The 26,056-nt window shown below is 40.9% G+C and overlaps 1 protein-coding gene across 1 annotated transcript in view; it reads right to left on the reverse strand.

The window, feature by feature from the left end:
• The window catches only part of LOC149471175 (cadherin-related family member 2-like), a 133,314-nt gene that overhangs the window by 14,090 nt on the left and 93,168 nt on the right, over nucleotides 1-26,056 (reverse strand). The window contains exons 25-30 of the mRNA XM_089693690.1: nucleotides 19,288-19,365; nucleotides 17,811-17,871; nucleotides 16,358-16,482; nucleotides 13,895-14,008; nucleotides 13,618-13,701; nucleotides 2,257-2,317 (exon numbers count right to left, since the gene is read on the reverse strand). Of these exons, the coding sequence (XP_089549816.1) occupies nucleotides 2,257-2,317; nucleotides 13,618-13,701; nucleotides 13,895-14,008; nucleotides 16,358-16,482; nucleotides 17,811-17,871; nucleotides 19,288-19,365 (523 nt within the window). The remainder of the gene's footprint in view (nucleotides 1-2,256; nucleotides 2,318-13,617; nucleotides 13,702-13,894; nucleotides 14,009-16,357; nucleotides 16,483-17,810; nucleotides 17,872-19,287; nucleotides 19,366-26,056) is intronic.

The raw sequence follows: 26,056 nt of genomic DNA on the forward strand, positions 1-26,056 counted from the left end.
AATGCCTAGAGTTGAGTTTTGAGGTTGTGCAGGAAAACAGATATCCACATAATTTTTATCAATGAAAAAAACAGAGTTTCAAAGAAACCAATAAAGAGAATATGGAGGGTGCCAATGATGACCTGCTCTTTTGATATGCTAGTTCCCTGGACGGTATACTGATCCATTGAGTTTAATACTTTCTGCATGTAAGACACTTATTATTAAAGTCAATGACAGCCAAGTCATGCACATAGAAATACAATGGCAAGAAAAAGTATATAAACCTTATAGAATTAACTGGTTTTCTGCAGTTATTTGCCATAAAATATGATCTGATTCTTATCTAAGTCACACAATAGACAAACACGACGTGCTTAAGCTGATAATGAACAAACAGTTCTAATTTCTAATGTCTTTATTGAACACACCCATTAAACATTCACTGTGCTGTATGAAAAAGTAAGTGAACCCATAGACTAATTACTTAAAAAAAACCAAACTGGAGTCAGTAATTTTCACACCTGGGTCAAATGAATGATATGAGTTTGGAGGTGTGATTTAGCGCTACTTTGATTAATAAAGGACACTCAAACATTTTAAGATTGCTGTTTATAATACGCATTAGTTGATGTGAATCATGCCTCTCAAAAAAAGGAGCTCTGAAGACATAAGATCAAGAGTAGTTGATCTGCATAAGGCTGGAAAGGGACACAAAGCAACGTGTTTAGGTATCCATCAGTGGATAGTTAGACAAGTAGTATATAAATGGAGAAAGTTTAGTTCTGTGGCTACTCTTCCTAGAAGTTGGTGCCGAGCTAAGATGACTCCCAAGGCACAATGCAGACCATGCAGGCTAGTAACACTGTGTGGGGGCACCTCCCTAGTGTTACTAGCCTAGTGTTACTAGCCCGCACGGTCCCTATGAACGACCAGCGGCCATCTTGATATTTCATGTAAGTTGTTTATCTGTTTTTATACTACATCCTTTAAATAAACAATACTACACTATCGGATACCTCTCTTTTGGGCTTGTTTGTTCTGCGAGCCCTCCCTAAGGTGATTCCTGAGATATGAGAGTGAGTAACATTCTCCTGGTGGCTGATGATGGAATACCTGGTGATGAGCTTTCTACCTTCGAACGCCTAGTACCTGGATGCTGTTGACCTGGTGACCATTTGCGTTGCAGTGCTTAAGATCCAGATGACCAGGAGTAGGTCTTATTTACTCCAATGCGCTATCTAAATTGTGCTATCTGGTTAGTGCAATCGACATTCATTATCTAAGCCACAGATGTCACGGATTGTTTTACGATTTTGCAATACCACCAAATAGACTAACTTTGGCACCATTGTCACTATTTTGCACCTTTTCTCTTCAGGATATCTGTCATTGCTTTTTATTATTAGTTTAAGCACCAAGTTCTGTTGGTTACTTGCACACATTTTTCATTTTAACATCCATTTTATTATTCAATTTGTAGCGCTGCATATTATATGTTCATTTATTTTATGAGGAGGTTTTGAGGTTTCGCCTTTTATGCCAGCAGCTTCTTTTCACTTACTAATATCTGTTCCACCCAGCGCTCGTTCTTAACCTTTTATTTCATGTAGCTTAGTAGAAGTTGGGTGATGCAGCAAGACAATGACCCTAAGCATTGTAAATCCACCACAGACTTGCATCAGAAAAAGAAAATGCTCCTTTTGGAGTGACCCAGACCTCCCCCCAGAGATACTGTGGAATGACTTACAAATGTGTCTGAGCTGAAGCAGTTTTGTAAACAGAAATGGGCAAAAATTCCTCCTGAATGTTGTGCAGGTCTGATCCAGAACTACCAAAAGCTCTTGCTTTAAGTCACTGCTGCCAAAGGAGATTCATTAAGCGATTAATACCAAGGGTTCACTTAATTTTTCTTCCAGCACTGTAAATGTTTAATGTGTGTGTTCAATAAAGACACAAGAAATTAGATTTTGTTTTTGTTAGTTTTTGTGTTATCAGCTTAAGTACACTGTATTTGTCTGTTCGTGTGACTATCAAGATCAGATCACATTTTATAGCAAATTACTGCAGGAAACCAGGTAATTTCAGGAGATTCACATACTTTTTCTTTCCAATGTATATATATCACAGCAGTTAAACAATGTGTCTAATATATTTTTTAACTCGATTCCAAAAAGACCCCAATATTTCCAGTGGATGTCAATGTGTCAAGCACAGAATCCTTTGAAAGTCATGAAGAAACTGGTGGTAAAAGTACATTTGGCTGCTAATACGTACCTGATACACAGATGTATCACCTTTCACACCAACAAAGATATTATTGTAATCCGAGTGCACACTGCACACAAAGGAAAAAAAATTAAAATAAGCATTAACACCAAATACAGATAGAAAATGTTTTTGTAAAGAATGTGAATAAGGTAAAAATTATTAAGGGCTCAGTTTTAATAAAAAGAATTTTACCACTTTTGAGCTAGGTAGGCTCCGTCATAATGTGCAAGTAGTAGCAGGCCATTGCTTCTCTATCCTAAAATGTTACTTGCCTGTGGGTCATGCTAATTCAGTAGCTTTAAAAGTTTCTGTGTCACTGACTGGCACAAGTATGCAGATTAGGGGTTCTCACTTCACAGTATGCATACTAACTCCATTTCAGTAGTGTAGAAATGATTAATGCTGGAGACTCAGTCAACCTGAAAATTGAAAATGAGGTTGGTAATGGCTGGTATTTATGTAAGCACCAGCTTCCTTTAATGTTCCTTTAATGTTAATGGTAGATGCAATCTCTGATCTATTTCCCTGAACATTAAGACTGTGCATATGATCCATTATTATTATAGCCACACAAAAGTGAAACACCAGCCTGTAACAGGCTTGGCCCTGCATGCTGCTCTTCAGTGGCCAGTATGGCAGCAGCCTAAAGAGTGTACTGTACAATTACCAGTGGTGCCATTACAAAGGGTTGGCAGGACAAAGCCATTGTCTTATATTTATTAGCTATTCAGTATAATTAAAGCTGAAATCGAGCCTTATCGTCAGTCTTGTGCAGTTGTACATGCTTCTCTCCTGTACCGACAATGCTTAGTTTGATTTTACTGCACACTGTGGGCTTCTCAAGCTGTGCTTCAGGAAAAACAGCAAGTCAGGCAGGGTTGCCTCTTTCCTTGCTGAAAGACATCCAGTACCAACTAGTTCTTTTCTCCCAGTAAATGCATTAAAGTGGCTCTAAAGGCTCAAAGTTTTTTACCTTCATGCATTCTATGCATGAAGGTAAAAAACCTTCTCTTGACAGCAGCCCCCCCATGCCCCCTCTCGATCCAGCGATGTACACTGGAGTCTCGGCTATCCCAGGACTCCCTCTTCTCATTGGCTGAGACAGAAGTGGCAGCCATTGGCTCCCACCACTGTCAATCAAAGCCAGTGAGCCAATGAGAAGAGAGAGGGGATGGTGCCGAGCCACAGCTCTGTGTGTGAATGGACACATGGAGCAGAGGTACTTGCTGTATGGGCACCTGACAGGAGAAGGGCCAGGAGCACCAGTGGGAAAGGAGGGAAGAGGAGGATCCGGGATGCTCTGTGCAAAACCACTGCACACCACGGCAGGTAAGTATAGACATGTTTGTTATTTTTTTTCTTTTGAAAACATAAGCCTATAGAATCACTTTAAAGTAAAAAATGTCCTGGCTTTAGAACCACTAAGCAGAGTACTGAGGCAGGATACTTCGATGTTTTCAGGAAGCTGTGTATAGCACCCTATTGCCCCTTCCCACCATGATCTGCTTACACAGAGGACAGAGGAAGCACAGAGACCCAGTCATGATGTCACTGAGTTTAAAATATGGTATGCAATAAAAATGTAGAAGATTTCGTTTGCCATTATATTTTAAAGCGTGCCCTTATTTCTACCTCAAGATAGCCAGTACGGACCTGGAACAGATACCTCCACTTTGACGTAAATGATACATAAAATATAAAGTCAACTTAAAAGCATATGCATACTTTTATGTCTGCCTATTTTAACCTATATCTATTTTAACAAATAGTGTGAATAGTGTCAATTTTATGTGACATGGATGTTTGAATCCCACCAAAGATGCGTAGTTTTTAAGTTCAACATACCTTGTAATATGCTTTCACTTAAGCAAAATAAGGGAGTGCAAGATACATTAAAGGACAACTAAAGGCAACACTGTTTTCTTTAGTTTTGGATAGAGGAGAGATGAATTAGAATACCTGTCTGGTTATTATTGTTGTCTGTACCCCTGTTAGGGAGATTCACCCTGTCTATTTGTCATGTTTAGCACAACACTGAAAGTGAAAGAAAATCCCAAATTTTGGGTTGTTCCCAGAACAGTAATACAGAAGAAATCTTCCAATGTGGATAGTATTTCTGGCACAACCAGGAACCCCCTTACATTAGTGGGATTTTCACTTACTTCCTATTTTGGCTGTTGGACAGGAAGTGAAAGGAAACCTTCCTAATGGGACACACAGGGCAAAAAACTGACAGTGATTATAACCCTCCTTTACTCTGTTCAACATGAAAAAGAAGTTTTATCTTTACTTCTGCTTTAATAATGCCAGTTATGTTTAACAGATCTCTATAGGCATCAATATGGTGCTATGAAAACAACAAAAAACTTTTAAATATAACTTTTCATGAAAACTAGCCCATAGGATCCTGACAGCTTCTTTCATTGTCTGACCAGCACTAAAAATGAAAGTTCTAATGCTAGTATTTAATGGTCTGATGAATCTTTCCCAGTTCCAAATTATGTCCTTACAGTGGCTCTTTAATCGCTTCATACTGGCAGACTGCTGCTATCTCAAGCAGAGAGGGATTAAGGACCACACTTGCACACATTAGTGCTATGGAGCAAAGTGCTATTGAGCATGAATAGAAAAGACTCTGTTATCACAAAATAAATTTTGAAATTTAAACTTGGCATAATTACCCAGTATCATTCCTCTGCTCTTCACATGGCAACATTGTAAAAAAGAAATTAAAGCGGAATACCAGTTGAATAAAAACTGTAGCTGCTGACTTTTAAAGTACAGACACTTACTTGTCCCTCGGTCCAGCGGTGTCCTCATCATGGCTGGTTTCACCAGCTGTCTTCTCTCCCTAGAGCCGGCATCTTCACAGCCGGGTGCCCACCGCGCATGCGCGATTAGTGCTGTGCTTTTTGAATGGTCCCGTAGTCTTCTGGGACCTGTCACGTGTCCCAGAAGACTACGGGAAGGGAGGGGGAGGACAACTTGCGCTTCCAATCACCTTAGGTCAGGGGTAGGCAACCTGTGGCTCTCCAGCTGTTGCAGGACTACAAGTTCCATCATGTCTCTGCAAGTCATAGCTGTAACTGTAAGTTTTGTAATGTTGCAATGCCTCATGGGAAATGTAGTTCCACAACAGCTACAGAGTCGCAGGTTGCCTACTCCTGCCTTAGGTGATCGCACTGGACATGGGAGCGGGTACCTGTCAAATTTGGGTACCCGCTCCCCAAAGGTGTCAATCCCGGGGGACAAAGCCTTAAAGAAGAGCTTCCCCTTTTGGGTGGAGCTCCGCTTTAACACCTGGTTCTACCACACAACTTTCCTCTTTTTCTTTCTGTTTTCTTACTAACCCGTGCAAGGTAATGTTATAATGTGCTAGTATGCATTGCATGCTAGCACATTATGTAAAACTTACCTTAAAAGGAAGCCCTCCAGCGGTGCACTGTCACCGCTGTAGAGGTTTCCATCTTTCCCTGTCTTCCTTCCAGGTTCACGAGCTCCGGCCTTCTGACAGGTCGGGCTGCGATAACGTCACTCCCGTGCATGCACGTGGGAGTCCTGAGCCCTGGCACACAGCTCTGAAGGAATGGCACGGGTATGCCGTTCCTTCAGAGCACATGCGCCGGATTAAATGAAGACAGAATATCTCTTAAATGGTGCAAGTTTAGGAGATATTAATTTTACTTACTTTATTATAAGCTTACTTGTAGGTAAAATTAAAAAACTGATTTTACAACCACTTTAACCACTTTTTCCTTGGGTTCTTGCCCTATATTGTTACAGTTACTGTTTGATAATCCCTTTTCCTTATTCTGTTTCTTCTGGTTAAGTAACTGTCAGATTCCATTTTAGTTCTCTTTTTGACCTTGTGCAGTACTTTTCAGTGATGCCTAATAAGATAAATTTTTATTGCAATGAAAGCTTCATACACCACCTTTTTATCATGATGCATGAAAATGCTCCTGTTTATATTTTAATAATCATACGGTATCAATTGGTATGATGATGCATAACATAGATAATAAAATAATAATAACAATAAGGTCTCATGCACATGGGGCATCTGTTTAAGCCCCCCTGAATGCTAGTACTCCTGGCAGGAAAAAATATTAATTTCAAATAAATATTTTAACATTAATATTCTGACCAATGGAAACCATTAACGCTCATTTGCCAGATGAATCTAGCGTTTAGGCACATTTGGATGCATTTTGGAGCATTTTTTCTGCTCTTCAGCTTCTCTCCTGAACACTCCTGTAGAGCTTTTTTTCAGCCTGTAAACGCTCCTCTTCCACACTTATCATATATTTATTTGTAAAACTTTTTGAAAACCATTTATTATTTTCCTTCCACTTCATAATTATGTGCCACTTTGTGTTGGTCTCACATAAAATACATTTACATTTTTTGGTTGTAACATTACAAAATATGGAAAATTTTAAGGGGTATTAATACTTTTTTAAGGCACTGTAAATGTCATTTGGGTACAGTGTTGCATGACCGCACAATTACCAGTTAAATTAACGCAGTGCCAAACAGCAACAAATGGCCTTATCATGAAGGGGGTAAAACCTTCTGAACTTTAAGTGGCTATTTCTGTCTATGGTGCCACTAAGTGATTTTTTTTTCATCTCCTGTACTTGGATGTCTGTGCAAGAATTGTGAGTGTGGTTGTCACAGGAATAGAAAGACAAAGATTGCAATAAATTACTAAAAACATTGTCAGACATTCAAAGCATTCTCAATTCCACTTAAATGTGTTTCGTTTTTCTCTCTCTGTGAGTGACCTGACAGGCAGTTGAAGGGACTTTTCTTCAGTAAAGATACAAATGGAATTTTGGTTTTCTCTTCAAAGATCTTCATTTGAGATGGCAAATTTTTTTTCTTTTCTGAGACAACCTTGACACGCCCACTAGCTACAAATCAAACCTTCAGAGTCCAGCTCACAGCTGAATTATAAATGTGATTTTGGGTTGCTATCTCAGATAGTAGCTACTAGAGATGAGCGAATTTCTCAAAAATTCGATTCGGCTGATTCGGCGAATTCCAGTGTGTAATTCGATTCGATGCGAATTTCTTCGCTACGAAGATGACTTATAAAAAGGGTTTCTAGGCTTCAGAGAGCCTTTAAATTAGTGCAGAACACTGTACCTTTAATTTAAATGCCCTTGGAGATGAGGAAAGAGAAGGAGAAGGAGAAGGATGAGAAGAAGGAGAAGGATGAGAAGAAGGAGAAGGATGAGAAGAAGGAGAAGGATGAGAAGAAGGAGAAGGAGAAGGATGAGAAGAAGGAGAAGGAGAAGGATGAGGAGAAGGAGAAGGATGAGAAGAAGGAGAAGGATGAGAAGAAGGAGAAGGATGAGAAGAAGGAGAAGGAGAAGGATGAGAAGATGGAGAAGGAGAAGGATGAGAAGAAGGAGAAGGAGAAGGATGAGAAGAAGGAGAAGGATGAGAAGAAGGAGAAGGATGAGGAGAAGGAGAAGGATGAGAAGAAGGAGAAGGATGAGAAGAAGGAGAAGGATGAGAAGAAGGAGAAGGATGAGAAGAAGGAGAAGGAGAAGGATGAGAAGAAGGAGAAGGATGAGAAGAAGGAGAAGGATGAGAAGAAGGAGAAGGAGAAGGAGAAGCAGAAGGAGAAGGATGAGAAGAAGGAAAAGGAGAAGGATGAGAAGATGGAGAAGGAGAAGGATGAGAAGAAGGAGAAGGAGAAGGATGAGAAGAAGGAGAAGGAGAAGGATGAGAAGATGGAGAAGGAGAAGGATGAGAAGAAGGAGAAGGAGAAGGATGAGAAGAAGGAGAAGGAGAAGGATGAGAAGAAGGAGAAGGAGAAGGATGAGAAGAAGGAGAAGGAGAAGGATGAGAAGAAGGAGAAGGATGAGAAGAAGGAGAAGGAGAAGGATGAGAAGAAGGAGAAGGAGAAGGATGAGAAGAAGGAGAAGGATGAGAAGAAGGAGAAGGATGAGAAGAAGGATGAGAAGAAGGATGAGAAGAAGGAGAAGGATGAGAAGAAGGACAGTTCTGTGACAGTTTCTGTCTATTTCTGACAGTTCTGGGACATTCACTCCATACAGCTGTTTCAACCGCTGTATGGAGGGAATGTCATGGAACTGTCAGAAATAGACTATTAATGACAGTTCTGGGACTGTCCTTCCATGCAGCGGTTGAAACATTGTATGTATTTGTTTCCATAAATGGATCCATTTATGGAAACAAATACATACAATGTTTCAACCGCTGTATGGAAGGACAGTCCCAGAACTGTCATTAATAGTCTATTTCTGACAGTTCTATGACATTCCCTCCATACAGCGGTTGAAACAGCTGTATGGAGTGAATGTCCCAGAACTGTCAGAAATAGACTATTTATGACAGTTCTGGGACTGTCCTTCCATACAGCGGTTGAAACATTGTATGTATTTGTTTCCATAAATGGATCCATTTATGGAAACAAATACATACAATGTTTCAACCGCTGTATGGAAGGACAGTCCCAGAACTGTCATTAATAGTCTATTTCTGACAGTTCCATGACATTCCCTCCATACAGCGGTTGAAACAGCTGTATGGAGTGATTGTCCCAGAACTGTCAGAAATAGTCTATTTCTGACAGTTCTGGGACATTCACTCCATACAGCTGTTTCAACCGCTGTATGGAGGGAATGTCATGGAACTGTCAGAGTCCCAGAACTGTCATTAATAGTCTATTTCTGACAGTTCCATGACATTCCCTCCATACAGCGGTTGAAACAGCTGTATGGAGTGAATGTCCCAGAACTGTCAGAAATAGACTATTTATGACAGTTCTGGGACATTCACTCCATACAGCGGTTGAAACATTGTATCTATTTTTTTCCATAAATGACATTCTGCAGATACACTTAGAGGAGCGCTGCAGATACACTTTTTGCCGGCTTGGAATTATTCTTATTTTCATCCTACTTCTTCTTTTTCTTCTTATGAGGATGAGGATGAAGAAGAAGAAGTAGGATGAAAATAAGATTAATTCCAAGCCGGCAAAAAGTGTATCTGCAGCGCTCCTCTAAGTGTATTTGCAGAATGTCATTTATGGAAAAAAATAGATACAATGTTTCAACCGCTGTATGGAGTGAATGTCCCAGAACTGCCATAAATAGTCTATTTCTGACAGTTCTGGGACATTCACTCCATACAGCTGTTTCAACCGCTGTATGGAGGGAATGTCATAGAACTGTCAGAAATAGACTATTAATGACAGTTCTGGGACTGTCCTTCCATACAGCGGTTGAAACATTGTATCTATTTGTTTCCATAAATGGATCCATTTATGGAAACAAATAGATACAATGTTTCAACCGCTGTATGGAAGGACAGTCCCAGAACTGTCATTAATAGTCTATTTCTGACAGTTCTATGACATTCCCTCCATACAGCGGTTGAAACAGCAGTATGGATTGAATGTCCCAGAACTGTCAGAAATAGACTATTTCTGACAGTTCTGGGACTGTCCTTCCATACAGCGGTTGAAACATTGTATGTATTTGTTTCCATAAATGGATCCATTTATGGAAACAAATACATACAATGTTTCAACCGCTGTATGGAAGGACAGTCCCAGAACTGTCATTAATAGTCTATTTCTGACAGTTCCATGACATTCCTTCCATACAGCGGTTGAAACAGCTGTATGGAGTGATTGTCCCAGAACTGTCAGAAATAGTCTATTTCTGACAGTTCTGGGACATTCACTCCATACAGCTGTTTCAACCGCTGTATGGAGGGAATGTCATGGAACTGTCAGAAATAGACTATTAATGACAGTTCTGGGACTGTCCTTCCATACAGCGGTTGAAACATTGTATCTATTTGTTTCCATAAATGGATCCATTTATGGAAACAAATACATACAATGTTTCAACCGCTGTATGGAAGGACAGTCCCAGAACTGTCATTAATAGTCTATTTCTGACAGTTCTATGACATTCCCTCCATACAGCGGTTGAAACAGCTGTATGGAGTGAATGTCCCAGAACTGTCAGAAATAGACTATTTATGACAGTTCTGGGACTGTCCTTCCATACAGCGGTTGAAACATTGTATCTATTTTTTTCCATAAATGACATTCTGCAAATACACTTAGAGGAGCGCTGCAGATACACTTTTTGCCGGCTTGGAATTAATCTTATTTTCATCCTACTTCTTCTTCTTCATCCTCATCCTCATAAGAAGAAAAAGAAGAAGTAGGATGAAAATAAGAATAATTCCAAGCCGGCAAAAAGTGTATCTGCAGCGCTCCTCTAAGTGTATCTGCAGAATGTCATTTATGGAAAAAAATAGATACAATGTTTCAACCGCTGTATGGAGTGAATGTCCCAGAACTGTCATAAATAGTCTATTTCTGACAGTTCTGGGACATTCACTCCATACAGCCGTTTCAACCGCTGTATGGAGGGAATGTCATAGAACTGTCAGAAATAGACTATTAATGACAGTTCTGGGACTGTCCTTCCATACAGCGGTTGAAACATTGTATCTATTTGTTTCCATAAATGGATCCATTTATGGAAACAAATAGATACAATGTTTCAACCGCTGTATGGAAGGACAGTCCCAGAACTGTCATTAATAGTCTATTTCTGACAGTTCTATGACATTCCCTCCATACAGCGGTTGAAACAGCTGTATGGAGTGAATGTCCCAGAACTGTCAGAAATAGACTATTTATGACAGTTCTGGGACTGTCCTTCCATACAGCGGTTGAAACATTGTATGTATTTGTTTCCATAAATGGATCCATTTATGGAAACAAATACATACAATGTTTCAACCGCTGTATGGAAGGACAGTCCCAGAACTGTCATTAATAGTCTATTTCTGACAGTTCCATGACATTCCCTCCATACAGCGGTTGAAACAGCTGTATGGAGTGATTGTCCCAGAACTGTCAGAAATAGTCTATTTCTGACAGTTCTGGGACATTCACTCCATACAGCTGTTTCAACCGCTGTATGGAGGGAATGTCATGGAACTGTCAGAAATAGACTATTAATGACAGTTCTGGGACTGTCCTTCCATACAGCGGTTGAAACATTGTATGTATTTGTTTCCATAAATGGATCCATTTATGGAAACAAATACATACAATGTTTCAACCGCTGTATGGAAGGACAGTCCCAGAACTGTCATTAATAGTCTATTTCTGACAGTTCTATGACATTCCCTCCATACAGCGGTTGAAACAGCTGTATGGAGTGAATGTCCCAGAACTGTCAGAAATAGACTATTTATGACAGTTCTGGGACTGTCCTTCCATACAGCGGTTGAAACATTGTATCTATTTTTTTCCATAAATGACATTCTGCAAATACACTTAGAGGAGCGCTGCAGATACACTTTTTGCCGGCTTGGAATTAATCTTATTTTCATCCTACTTCTTCTTCTTCATCCTCATCCTCATAAGAAGAAAAAGAAGAAGTAGGATGAAAATAAGAATAATTCCAAGCCGGCAAAAAGTGTATCTGCAGCGCTCCTCTAAGTGTATCTGCAGAATGTCATTTATGGAAAAAAATAGATACAATGTTTCAACCGCTGTATGGAGTGAATGTCCCAGAACTGTCATAAATAGTCTATTTCTGACAGTTCTGGGACATTCACTCCATACAGCTGTTTCAACCGCTGTATGGAGGGAATGTCATAGAACTGTCAGAAATAGACTATTAATGACAGTTCTGGGACTGTCCTTCCATACAGCGGTTGAAACATTGTATCTATTTGTTTCCATAAATGGATCCATTTATGGAAACAAATAGATACAATGTTTCAACCGCTGTATGGAAGGACAGTCCCAGAACTGTCATTAATAGTCTATTTCTGACAGTTCTATGACATTCCCTCCATACAGCGGTTGAAACAGCTGTATGGAGTGAATGTCCCAGAACTGTCAGAAATAGACTATTTCTGACAGTTCTGGGACATTCCCTCCATACAGCGGTTTCCGGCAAAAAGTGTATGTGCAGAGTTCCTCTATTCTGCAGATACACTTAGAGGAGCTCTGCAGATACACTTAGAGGAGCTCTGCACATACACTTTTTGCCGGCTTGGAATTATTCTTTTTTTCATCCTACTTCTTCTTCTTCTTCTTCATCCTCATCCTCTTCTTCTTCTTCTGAGGATGAGGATGAGGATGAAGAAGAAGAAGAAGAAGAAGAAGTAGGATGAAAATAAGATTAATTCCAAGCCGGCAAAAAGTGTATGTGCAGAGCTCCTCTAAGTGTATCTGCAGAATAGAGGAACTCTGCACATACACTTTTTGCCGGCTTGCAATTATTCTTATTTTCATCCTACTTCTTCTTCTTCTTCTTCTTCTTCTTCTTCATCCTCTTCTTCTTCTTCTGAGGATGAGGATAAAGAAGAAGAAGAAGAAGAAGAAGTAGGATGAAAATAAGATTAATTCCAAACAGGCAAAAAGTGTATGTGCAGAGCTCCTCTAAGTGTATCTGCAGAATAGAGGAACTCTGCACATACACTTTTTGCCGGCTTGGAATTATTCTTATTTTCATCCTACTGCTTCTTCTTCTTCTTCATCCTCATCCTCAGAAGAAGAGGACGAGGATGAGGATGAAGAAGAAGAAGAAGAAGAAGTAGGATGAAAAGAAGAATAATTCCAAGCCGGCAAAAAGTGTATGTGCAGAGTTCCTCTATTTCTGACAGTTCTCTCACAGCTTCTTCACATGTACAGCGGTTGAAACATCTGTATCCTAAATGGAAACTAATAGATACAAATTGTATCTATTAGTTTCCATTTAGGATACAGATGTTTCAACCGCTGTACATGTGAAGAAGCTGTGAGAGAACTGTCAGAAATAGAGGAACTCTGCACATACACTTTTTGCCGGCTTGGAATTATTCTTCTTTTCATCCTACTTCTTCTTCTTCTTCTTCATCCTCATCCTCATCCTCTTCTTCTGAGGATGAAGATGAAGAAGAAGAAGAAGTAGGATGAAAAGAAGAATAATTCCAAGCCGGCAAAAAGTGTATGTGCAGAGTTCCTCTATTTCTGACAGTTCTCTCACAGCTTCTTCACATGAACAGTGGTTGAAACATCTGTATCCTAAATGTAAACTAATAGATACAATGTTTCAACCGCTAAACATGTGTTCCTTCTGTCAGAGAACTGTCAGAAATAGCGGAGCTCACTGCAGGGACACTTTTGCCGGCTGATTGGGAAATGTTCGATTCGCGCACCCGAAGTAGGCAAAATTTCGGTTTCGCCGCGAATCGAATATTTCCTGAAATTCGACTCGAATTCCGGTTCGCCTGGTTCGATTCGCTCATCTCTAGTAGCTACAGTTAAGGCAAGGCTAGAAACTCTATACAAAATGTAAAACTCACCTGATGGAATCACTAACAGAACTGGATTCTTCAAAGCCCAGGTCTAAAAAGGTGCCCATATCAACATTCAGCATGGGGTTGGCACTGGAGATAAAAATATAATATACATAGTGATCATGAAAAATATATTAAAAAAAAATAATACAGTCTTTCTATACAGTATGTCCCACAGAATAGCAAATATTAGTCAGTGACAAAAATACATTACTAGCAGTTTATCATTTTAAGTGAATGAATTAGAGAGTACTAATCCTTTTTGACTGCTGTATTCTCTTACCCATCAGAGTTGAATTTGTTGGTACCGGGTATGGCCTCTACTCCTTGCACAGGTTCTCCAGGTAAGGACTGTGCAGCTTTTGAAGCTTTGACAGCTCGTAATTTCCTCTTATGACTTTAAAAACAAAACACAAGGGTTATGTATTAAACCAAAATGTATTTGTTTCCAGAACATACATAGATCTGGAAGTAATATGCCCCTCTGATTGTAACTGTTTTGACAGAATGGAGTTTCGGAAAAACAACACTGGGTCTTTGTCTTCTTTTTCCTCCCCATGGGGGGATCTTAATTGCTGGAGAAAGCACCACATAATGATATGGAACTGCTCTCTGCAGCATTATTCTGTATGTTCAGGTCGAGGTGGAGTCATGACACTCTGGTTCACAGGAAGTGGCCTGAATGATGCTTGGTATTATTCAGCCTCGAAGAGGAGAAGCAATGGACTCATGAATGGGTGTTCACAAATTACTAATGCAGAGCAACTCTGTCAGTTAATAATTGTTAGAAAACATAAATACTCCTGTGAAAAACATATACATGTGATAAACTAAAAAGTCCATAAACAACCCCCTCTGTGCCGTGTATCTCTTCTGTGAAAATCTTCTTCTTTAGTAATATTCAGTGATCCTCCACCACACCAGGTGAAAAACCTGCTCACCTCAAGAAAAGAAAATATGCACTCATCTGGGTGTACTCAACTCCTCAGTCGCAGTGACATATCTTCTTATCTCCTCTCGCTTTCCACTCACTCTGACATCAGGCCAAAACTGATGTCATGCAACAGAAAGACCGAAACATAGTGCTCTCTGTATAACACTTTATTGTATCCCCCACTAAAATAACACAGATATAAAAGCATAAAGTGTGTATCCACATCCAGCTCATGAAAAATATATAAACAAAAAATACACGCTGTCTATACATTATGTCACATAGAATAGCAAATATTAGTCAGTGACAAAAATACATTACTAGCAGTTTATCATTTTAAGTGAATGAATTACAGAGAGAACTAATCCTTTTTGACTGCTGTATTCTCTTACCCATCAGAGCTGAATTTGTTGGTACTGGGTATGGCCTCTACTCCTTGCATAGGTTCTCCAGGTAAGAGTTGTGCAGCTTTTGAAGCTTTTTTGGCTACTACTGAGGAAGGACCTACTAAGGAAGTCCTGAGTGGGGGCTCAACGTGTCAAAGAAGGAGGAGCTGGTACTGTGTTACAACGCCGCCACTATCTTTCTAGCAGAGCGTTGAGCTGGATGTGGATACACAGTTCATGCTTTTTATGCTTTTATATCTGTGTTATTTTAGTGGGGGATACAATAAAGTGTTATACAGAGAGCATTATGTTTCGGTCTGTTGCATTAGATCAATTTTGGCCTGATGTCAGAGTGAGCGGAAAGTGAGAGGAGATAAGAAGATATATCACTGCGACTGAGGAGTTGAGTACACCCAGATAAGCGCATATTTTATTTTCTTGAGGTGAGCAGGTTTTTCACCTGGTGTGGTGGAGGATCACTGAATATTACTAAAGAAGAAGATATTCACGGAAGAGATACACGGCACAGAGGGGATTGTTTATGGACTTTTAGTTTATCACTTGTATATGTTTTTCACAGGAGTGTTTGTTTTCTAACAATTATTAATTTAGAGAGTTGCGCTACACTAGTAATTTGTAAATATATTTAGATAGTGAGATAGAATCCACTATTTCTGTGTTCAGCAAGCAACAAAGAGGTATTTAATAGTATTTTGGATTTAGGTGGGGAGTGTGATTGCGTTGATTGATCACAGTTGTTTATACCGTGAATGGGTGTGTCTGCATGGAACAGTGCTGAAGATATGGTGAGAATAGCCAGAGCCAATTTTTTTATTACTGAAAGAGGCTGTAATGGAATTTAGACCCCATTCATGTTTTAATGCATGCACTGTAAAGCAAAACAATGCATGTGCCATAAGAAGCAATGTTAGTCAGTAAAGTTGTTTAGACCTATGGGATGCAGTGCAGTTTGAAAAATGAGGCAAGCCTGTTTTTTTTCTGTGCCTTTTCATGCACTGTAATTCCCAATAGAATAATGAAAATGCACTACACTGCTTGTTAAAAAAACAAGCAAAAGTAGACATGGCGAGATGTGAACCCGACCTTAGACCAGGGGCTGACTGACCATTTGAAACTCGGGCACTGCCAGAGGGCCCAGGGTCAGTAGGGGGCCCCATGAGATGCCCCTGGTACCTTTTTCATAGGCTTTTTTGAGTTTAGGCAAGGACACAGGGGCCCCATGATCCCCTATTGCCCGGGGGCCCCATGAGTTGTCAGTCCGCCCCTGCCTTAGACTATTTTGCCCAAGCAAGAGTTTGACTTTATGACTGATGACTAACATTCTCACACTGATACAATAATGACTGGTTCTCTCTTCAAATGCTTATTCATAATCTACAAGATTTTGTTTGCAAAGCCCAAGTACCTTTTCCTCATACAGACCAAAGAGATGATCATAATGATGGTAAGAAGGACCACAACACCACAAAGGCCTGCAATGAGTCCAATAAGTATATTATTTTCCGTTTTCAGGGGAGTCTCGGCTGTTCCCTGTTTGAAGAAAATTACATATAAGTGATATATAATATGAAAATTATATACATGTCCAATTAAATATATTTTCATATTTGAATAACAGTGCTTCTATTTACGAATAGAAAGTATAACATAATTACAGAATGCTATTGTCATTCAATATAGGAATACTGTTGGTATGGTTTGTGTTGCATGACTCATTGCTCAAGTTTCCCATTAAAAACTCTCAGAAGTGATAATATACATCTAGTTATAAGAGTCACTTCACATAAGAAATTACTCACTGGCTATGTATGCATTACACAGAAGACTTCAAATTTATTAAAAACTTTTTTGAACATTCAAATAAGAAAACGTTTTAAGGCTAGGTTCACACTTTTGCAGCTTCCCTGTGGCACGTTTGTGCAGGCACAGCAGCCTATTCAAATGAATGGGCAGCTGTACATATGGGAAACACAGGGAAAAGGTTCCTGAACTTTTTTTTTAAAACTGCAGTTGCAGGGAAACCGCATAGAGTTATGCTTTTCCCCAGCACAGGAAAACGCACTTCGGTTCCAATGTGTGGGGGTGCCATTAATAATTATTGGCACCCCCACATGTCTGTTAACAGCAGCAAATTTTTGGTGCAAGTGCAGGACAGCTCGCAATTTACACACAGTACCGCACCCTCATACATGTGCATCCAGAGAAAGTCAGCACAAAGCAGGTCAAGCATAGTTTTTGCTGACTTGCGCTTGACCCACATGAGTACAAGGTTTCTCCTCTGTGTATTGGAGCAGGTTGTAGCTGAATGGCCAAGATATGAGGTACAAAGATTGTGTAAAGTTGCCTATAGATCAGCCGTTCTCAACCTTTTTTACCCTAGGGGAACCTCTAAAATAAATTTCAGGCCTAAGGGAACTTTTGCTATAATTTATTCATGGAGGGGTCAGTGGAAAGAATGTTCCCTTATACTGGGGGTCAGTGGGAAGAATGCCCCCCTTACAAGTGTAGTAAGTGAGGAGAATCCCCCCTCAAAATGGTGGTCAAAATGCCATCCTTACAGACAGCTAAAAAGATCATTGGTTGACCTAGAATTATGCAGGCACCATCAAGCGGGAGGTTAATCAGCCATTACTCAAGAAACCCCTATCAACCTCTGGAGGAACCCTAGCCTTTATCGGCTTCTCTAGATGGTGCCTCCTAAGACCAGATCTTTATTTTGCTAATAATAAGTAGAGATATGACTGAATACTGAGCTATGTATTATAATATATAGGCAAGAACTTACTGAATGTGCTCAATATTGCACTGAGAATTAAAAACTAATAACTGAATGAGTTTTTATAATGTAAACTACTTACAATGAGCGTGAGGCCATATGCCAGTAGAGTACGCAGAGCATCTTCATCACCTTGTATAATTCTGAAAAAAAAGGTAATTCTAAGTGTGATATACATAATGCATATTATTGCACTAGAAACACAAACCTTTTTGCTATCCTAAAAGAACTCAATGGCAGCCACCCCTTAAAAGAATAAGCCTAATAATTACCTGTCAAGAAGGTGGCATGGAACATATTCGCTCCCTTGAAAAGCACATAGGCACCCCACTATCTAACATTTTGGGTATGTCAGACAGTGTGTTGTTCCAACCACCTACCCTCACTTTACCCTTAGGACACAGTAGTGATGTACGGGTCAGCTAGGGGAACCACAGAAGCAAGAGGCACGCTATCCAACACACCCAAAATTGTACTGTAGCAGTCAACACATTGGGCTTGCTTTACTAAAGGCAAATAGCTGTGCACTGCAAGTGCAGTTCGAGATCTGAGGGAAACATGAAAGGAAAATAAACAAAAATAGCATTTTTGCTTGCACATGATTGGATGAAAGAAATCAGCAGAGCTTAATTTCAGAGTTTCCCCTTGGATTTAAAGCAACTGCACTTGCAGGTGTACTTGAAGTGCACAACCTATTTACCTTTAGTAAAGCAACCCCATTGTCCTACCCCTTTCCCCCAGACCTCTTGAAGTGGTGGATAGTAGTGGTGATGGGAGTTCTTAAAGTAAGTGAAGATTTACTTTGCAGCCCATCAAACAAGCATTCAGCCCATTATATTTCAGGAGTACTTTAAGTGTAGTGGAAGGGTTGCTAAACCTTTCTTTTTAGGCTTGGATAATGATGGAAAATGTTAAAAACATTGTCAACTTTTTATTGCTGTCCATCCCTATTCGGAAGATTTCTTCTTACTTCCTGTCTCTTTGATGGGTATCAGACATGCAACAAAATCTCCACAGTGTCATACAAAACAGGTATGTATCTATAAAGGGAAAGTCATTCAAAGTGGATATGAGAGCTGATGCACATATTTGTAAACAGAACAACATGATAAAATCCTTGCCACCTTAACCTTGGCACACATACTGTGAATAATGCTGGGGTTATCACTGCTCCTATGCTGGGAATTTGTTGAAAATAATTCCAAATCTGCCAGCATAATTTTTATTTGTCTTTGGGGTCCTGGAATTATCTCTTGTAATCTGTTATAGCCTCTTAACTGATCAAAGCTACTAGTATTGGATGATGGTAAGCTCATGTGTATGGTATATGAAAAGGTGCTACTTTATTGGCCAATTAAAATGACACCAATTATGACATAATAAAACCACAGTTTTTTTTCTGTTTGTTTTTTTGTAAGACTGACATATATTGTAATAGTTAATATCCTAAAATGTAACACAAACACTAAACACAAGGACCCAGGTTTAATAATATTATTTAAAAGCATTTTGTAAATTATTTATGTTGGATGTTTTTTATTATGCACTTCAATACTGACCTGCTGAGTTCATCTGGTGTTATGGCAGTACCATTGGCAAACACACAGTATACTGAGAGGATGCTTCGTTCATTGGCTCTAATGGAGAGAATCAATAACTGGTAAGAGAACACTCTGAACTTACAATTGTCTTAAAGTGTACCAGTCTAATGATTGGTGGAACATTACTGTAGATTGGAAGTAAATGTGAAGGTTATAGGGACTTCAAGTCCTATCAATAGCAAAAGTGGGCAGCACAGTGGCTAAATGGTTAGCACTTCCGCATGGCAATACTAGGGTCGTTAGTTCAAATCCCAGCTATGGCACCTCCCGCCTGGAGTTTGCATGTTCTCCCTGTGCCTGCACGGGTTTCCTCTGGGTACTCCGGTTTTCTCCCACACTCCAAAGACTTGCTGGTAGGTTAATTGGATCCTGTCTAAATTGGCCCTAGTATGTGTATGTATGAATGTGAGTTAGGGACCTTAGATTGTACGCCCCTTGATGGTTAGGGACTGATATGAATGCACAATATATATAAGTAAAGCGCTGCGTAAATTGATGGCGCTATATAAGTACTTAAAATAAATAAATGGGTAGATTACAAAGGACTGCATCAGAAAAAGAGTTTATCAAGACCACTGTTAGAAAAAGCCAATTCAGATTCCATGTTCAAAGCAACTAATCTTTAAGAAAAGATTATCAAAGGTAATACAGTACATACACACATATTCATACCTCCTGGAACTAGCAAAAAATTATTTTTTGCTAAACTACCTTCTACTAATAATGGCTTTCCTCAAGCTGTTCAGGCATCCAAAAACTAAGTGTAGTGTTATTGACTTATTTAAAAATATTTCTAAAGTATTGCTATGGGAAACAAAAGATTAATATTGATATGAGTAGTGTGTGGGCAGGACCTAACCAGTGCACCCAAGAACTTGAAGGAGTCAACATACATGGATACTTGAACATTTTTTATATTGTAGAAACTGAATGGTCATAGAAATAAGACAGTTTAAAGCAGGTCATACACTTTTTTGGGTAGAAAAGGTCATGATTATAAAAAAAGACATTCTTTCAATAGTGATATAACATGAGTTTACAAACCACAAAATGGGGAGCCCTATGCATGGAGAAGGTATAAGATTACTATACTGCCGTATCCTGTGATAGGAGACAGTTCCAGGAAGCTGGCAGAAGAGACTGAGAGAAAATCACTTTTTTCTTCCTTGGCGTGCCTCTCCCTGTCACTGCTCCTAACCTGCTTGTCTCTGATGTACCCCACAATGGTCTCCAGCCAGTTTGGAGAAATGGCACATTTCCATCTTCAGGTCAACAGATATACTGCAGCCCCACACCTGCCTACAAGTGGGCAAAAAATATACTGCAAACTTTTATATTTTTTCTTCTATATTATTTCTCCACAGGGGCGGACTGACAAATCATGGGGCCCCCGGGCAATAGGGGATCATGGGGCCCCTGTGTCCTTGCCCAAACTAAAAAAGGCCTATGAAAAAGGTACCAGGGGCATCTCAAGGGGCCCCCTACTGACCCCGGGCCCTCGGGCAGTGCCCGAGTTCCCAAATGGTCAGTCAGCCCCTGCTTCTCCATTACATTTCCTAGACAATTTACTTTTAGAATAGAATGGATAGAAGCATCACTTAGCAAAGAAACACTCACACAAAATTTCTGTGCAACTAGAGAAGGGAAGGCCTGGGGAAAAAACGGAAACATTGGGGAAAAAAGTTTTTTTCTAAAGCCATTTTTTTTTATTTTTCCGGGAAGATTTAAAAAAAGAAAAAGTGTGGAATATGTTCTTTTAAAATGATATGACATGATATTCAAATTATATAATATGGAGACCTTATTGAAAGATTTCTGAAACTTTACTATAAGTTGTTTCAGCTGAAGACAAGGAAATCATGGAAATTAAGTAACACTGTACTTCTCAATGCATTGCAACGAAATTTTAAAAAGCAAGTTTACTTTATTTACTACATATGCTGTACTTTTATTTCAAGCATAATACTTTTATATACACTGCAATTAACCTTCCCAGTGTAACAAAATGACTTTCAATTTGTAAAAGTACTCCACACTGAATTTTTTTTCCCCCAAATTTCCAGAATGCAGAGACAGAGCCAACATAACTGAGTCGTTACACCCATTCCATATACTAAAGACATTTTAAGACTCAGGAACCATCAGACACACATTAATACCCTTGATAGATTTGTCTCCAAATCCCTAAATTTGTTACCTACCTCAATTTTATACTTCTCTGAGCAATGCATACACTATGGTTCACTAAATGTTACAAGATATTCTACTGTTGTGATGTCAGAGCTGTATTTACATTATTAATAGGGAACATATTTGCTTTCTACAGTCTGTATACATTTCTGGCATGTTTTAAAAAGAAAAAGATTTCCAAAGTAAATTATTAAAATCAACAAATAACCAATGTGCTGATTTTTTGCAATACCAATGGTATAAATAAAATAAATCTATACTAGGCACAAATAGAACCTCTAAAACGAAACAGTTTTTCAGCATCTTAAACATAACCATACATAACATTATATTCTATAGTAAGTGCTGCTGCTTTCTGGATTTTTTACTTCAGTTGACAATGTACATTGAAATCTCAAGCAACCATATGTGGACACACAAAACTTCATTATAAGCAAAAATAATGAGCTGAATTTCAGAAACTCCCACATGTCAGTCCTGTTGCATCTGTTGTCAAAGCTGTCAGTCTGACATTAGAAATATGCCTATGGGAGGGGACAGCACAGAGATGACTTCATAAATGTGCTACCATTCCTCCAATTTCCTATCAACAGGGGGAGGGAGGAGAGGTGAGGTGACTAAGGAAACAGAACTTTAACAGCAACGCTATGCTCATAGCCCTAAGAGTATAGTAGATTATTTATACTCAGTGAGTGGGTGGGCAAGTTCCATCACTACCAGAAGTGTCAGAGCATTGCCTATCCACAATGGCCTGGCATTCAGTTGTAGCATGGTGAACAGTAGCTCTTACAGGTAAGTGTAGGCATCTTGCTAGCAGCTCTTTCTTCCTCTTCTTTTTTTAAATGACAGAGTCACTTTAGTTATTTATTAACTGAGCACTTCTCAATTAATAATTATTTATTAATTGAGCACTTCTGCTCCCTAGATTTGTACCAACATGTCTGCTGCCTCAATTTTTCTGATGGCAATTTGCATATACTCCAGAATGTTATGAAGAGTGATCAGATGAATTGGAATTAATTGCAAAGTCCCTCTTTGCAATGAAAATTAACTTAATCCCCCATAAAATTTCCACTGCATTTCAGACCTGCCACAAAAGGACCAGCTGACATCATGTCAGTGATTCTCTCATTAACACAGGTGTCATTGTTGAGGAGGACAAGGCTGGAGATCACTCTGTCATGCTGACTGCTTTGGAATAACAGCCTGGAAGCTTTAAAAGGAGGGCAATGCTTTAAATCATTGTTCTTCCTCTGTCAACCATGGTTACCTGCAAGGAAACACGTGCAGTCATCATTGCTTTGCACAAAACGGGATTCACAGACAAGGATATTGCTGCTACTAAGATTGCACATAAATCAACCATTTATGAAATCATCAAGAACTTCAAAAAGAGAGGTTCAATTGTTGTGAAGAAGGCTTCAGGGTGCCTAAGAAAGTCCAGCAAGCACCAGGAAAGTCTCCTAAAGTTGATTCAGGTGCAGGATCAGGGCATCACCAGTTCAGAGCTTGCTCAGGAATGGCAGCAGGCAGGTGTGAGTGCATTTGCACGCACAGTTAGGTGAAGACTTTTGGAGGATGGCCTGGTGTCAAGAAGGGCAGCAAAGAAGCCACTTCTCTCCAGGAAAAATCAGAGACAGACTGATATTCTGCAAAAGGTACAGGGATTGGACTGCTGAGGATGGGGGAAAGTCATTTTCTGTGATGACTCCCATTTCCGATTGTTTGGGGCATCCAGAAAAAACCTTGTCCGGAGAAGAAAAGGTGAGCGCTACCATCAGTCCTGTGTCATGCCAACAGTAAAGCATTTTGAGACCATTCATATGTCGGGTTGTTTCTCAGCCAAGGGAGCAGGCTCACTCACAATTTTGCCTAAGAACACAGCCATGAATAAAGAATGGTACAAAAACATTCTCCGAGAGCAACTTCTCCCAACCATCCAAGAACATATTTGGTGAAAAAAAATGCCTTTTCCAGCATGATGGAGCACATTAGTGATAACTAAGTGGCTTGGGGAACAAAATATCAACATTTTTGGTCCATGGCCAGGAAACTCCCCAGACCTTAACCTCCCTGGTGGTATTCCGAGTGCAGCTTGGGGTAAAGTTTCAGTACCACAAGCGGTAACCCAGAGCTACACTCGGGAATACTATGCGGCGCTGCTCCACGATCCCTCAATCACTTACCTTGTCCTGCGCTCCCGCAATGTCCCTCTTGCAGTGTCCCCGGCAATGTAATCCGGCAGATGCCGGCATCTGTCTTCTGGGTTTCGTCCCCTGCGAGCGTCGGGACGTACGGGGGACGGAACGGTGGGAAATTAAAAAATGACAAAAAGTGACACTCACTAAAATCACATAGTATAACATTACTGTATCAAACCATTTCACATACATTTTATCCCTAGTGCTTTGTCCTGTGCCCTGCCTGCATTTTTACTGCTCTTTCTGCCTGGAAACTGAGAATAGTCCATGGCGTCCAAAAAGCGTCCATTTAGGTCACAAGCAGTTTTAGACCAGCTAGAGAACAGCGATAGTAAATCAAAACCACTTGCAGAATTGAGTGATAATGATTCGTGGGGAAGTTTGTCATCAGACACTGAAAACGATTTTGAGACTTTGCTCAGTGATGTGTGAACTTGGCACTATCTTTCAAATTTCAGTGTTTTTCGTTTGATTATATTTAGAGATGAGCGAAGTATTCAAAAATTCGATTCGGCTGATTCGGCAAATTCGAGGAATAAATTTGATTCGATGCGAATATATTAGCTGCGAATTTAACTTATAAAAAGGGTGTTTCTAGGCTTCAGAGAGCCTTTATATTAGTGCAGAACACTGTACCCTTAATTTAAATGCCCTTGGAGTCTGCTGGGGAAGAGAAATAATACTGTCAGTCAGTATGACATGCAGATGAGTGCCGTCGATCTTAGAATCACCGCACACTTCACTCATTTGGGCAGTCACGGGGCCAAAACCAGAGTGTGGAGCCACAGTGTGGCGGTGGAGGCAGCAGCAATGGGAGGCCATACAGCACCCTATGACAAAATCGAACCCACCAGCAGTGTGAGGAGACCTGAAAGTGGCACATGGCAGAGTGTGGCGATGGAGACAGCAGCAATGGGAGGCCGTACAGGGACCCATGACACACTCTGGACCTGGCAGCAGCATGAGGAGGCGGTACAGCCCATGACAGATTACGGGCCTGGCAGCAGCATGAGGAGTCGGTACGGGGGCCCATGGCAGATTACGGGCCTGGCAGCAGCAATGGGAGGCCCGTAATCTGCCAGCACCCTATGACAAAATGGAACCCACCAGCAGTGTGAGGAGACCTGAAAGTGGCACATGGCAGAGTGTGGCGATGGAGACAGCAGCAATGGGAGGCCGTACAGGGACCCATGAGACACTCTGGACCTGGCAGCAGCATGAGGAGGCGGTACAGGGGCCCATGACAGATTATGGGCCTGGCAGCAGCATGGGGAGTCGGTACGGGGGCCCATGGCAGATTACGGGCCTGGCAGCAGCAATGGGAGGCCCGTAATCTGCCAGCACCCTATGACAAAATGGAACCCACCAGCAGTGTGAGGAGACCTGAAAGTGGCACATGGCAGAGTGTGGCGATGGAGACAGCAGCAATGGGAGGCCGTACAGGGACCCATGACACACTCTGGACCTGGCAGCAGCATGAGGAGGCGGTACAGGGGCCCATGACAGATTACGGGCCTGGTAGCAGCATGAGGAGTCGGTACGGGGGCCCATGGCAGATTACGGGCCTGGCAGCAGCAATGGGAGGCCCGTAATCTGCCAGCACCCTATGACAAAATGGAACACACCAGCAGTGTGAGGAGACCTGAAAGTGGCACATGGCAGAGTGTGGCGATGGAGACAGCAACAATGGGAGGCCGTACAGGGACCCATGAGACACTCTGGACCTGGCAGCAGCATGAGGAGGCGGTACGGGGGCCCATGGCAGATTACGGGCCTGGCAGCAGCAATGGGAGGCCCGTAATCTGCCAGCACCCTATGACAAAATGGAACCCACCAACAGTGTGAGGAGACCTGAAAGTGGCACATGGCAGAGTATGGCGATGGAGACAGCAGCAATGGGAGGCCGTACAGGGACCCATGAGACACTCTGGACCTGGCAGCAGCATGAGGAGGCGGTACGGGGGCCCATGGCAGATTACGGGCCTGGCAGCAGCAATGGGAGGCCCGTAATCTGCCAGCACCCTATGACAAAATGGAACCCACCAGCAGTGTGAGGAGACCTGAAAGTGGCACATGGCAGAGTGTGGCGATGGAGACAGCAGCAATGGGAGGCCGTACAGGGACCCATGACAGATTACGGGCCTGGCAGCAGCATGAGGAGGCGGTACAGGGGCCCATGACAGATTACGGGCCTGGCAGCAGCAATGGGAGGCCCGTAATCTGCCAGCACCCTATGACAAAATGGAACCCACCAGCAGTGTGAGGAGACCTGAAAGTGGCACATGGCAGAGTGTGGCGATGGAGACAGCAGCAATGGGAGGCCGTACAGGGACCCA

Source organism: Staurois parvus, unplaced genomic scaffold (genome assembly GCF_062004578.1).
Source record: "Staurois parvus isolate SC_StPar_1 unplaced genomic scaffold, SC_StPar_1.0 ptg000025l, whole genome shotgun sequence".
Lineage (NCBI taxonomy): Eukaryota > Metazoa > Chordata > Amphibia > Anura > Ranidae > Staurois > Staurois parvus.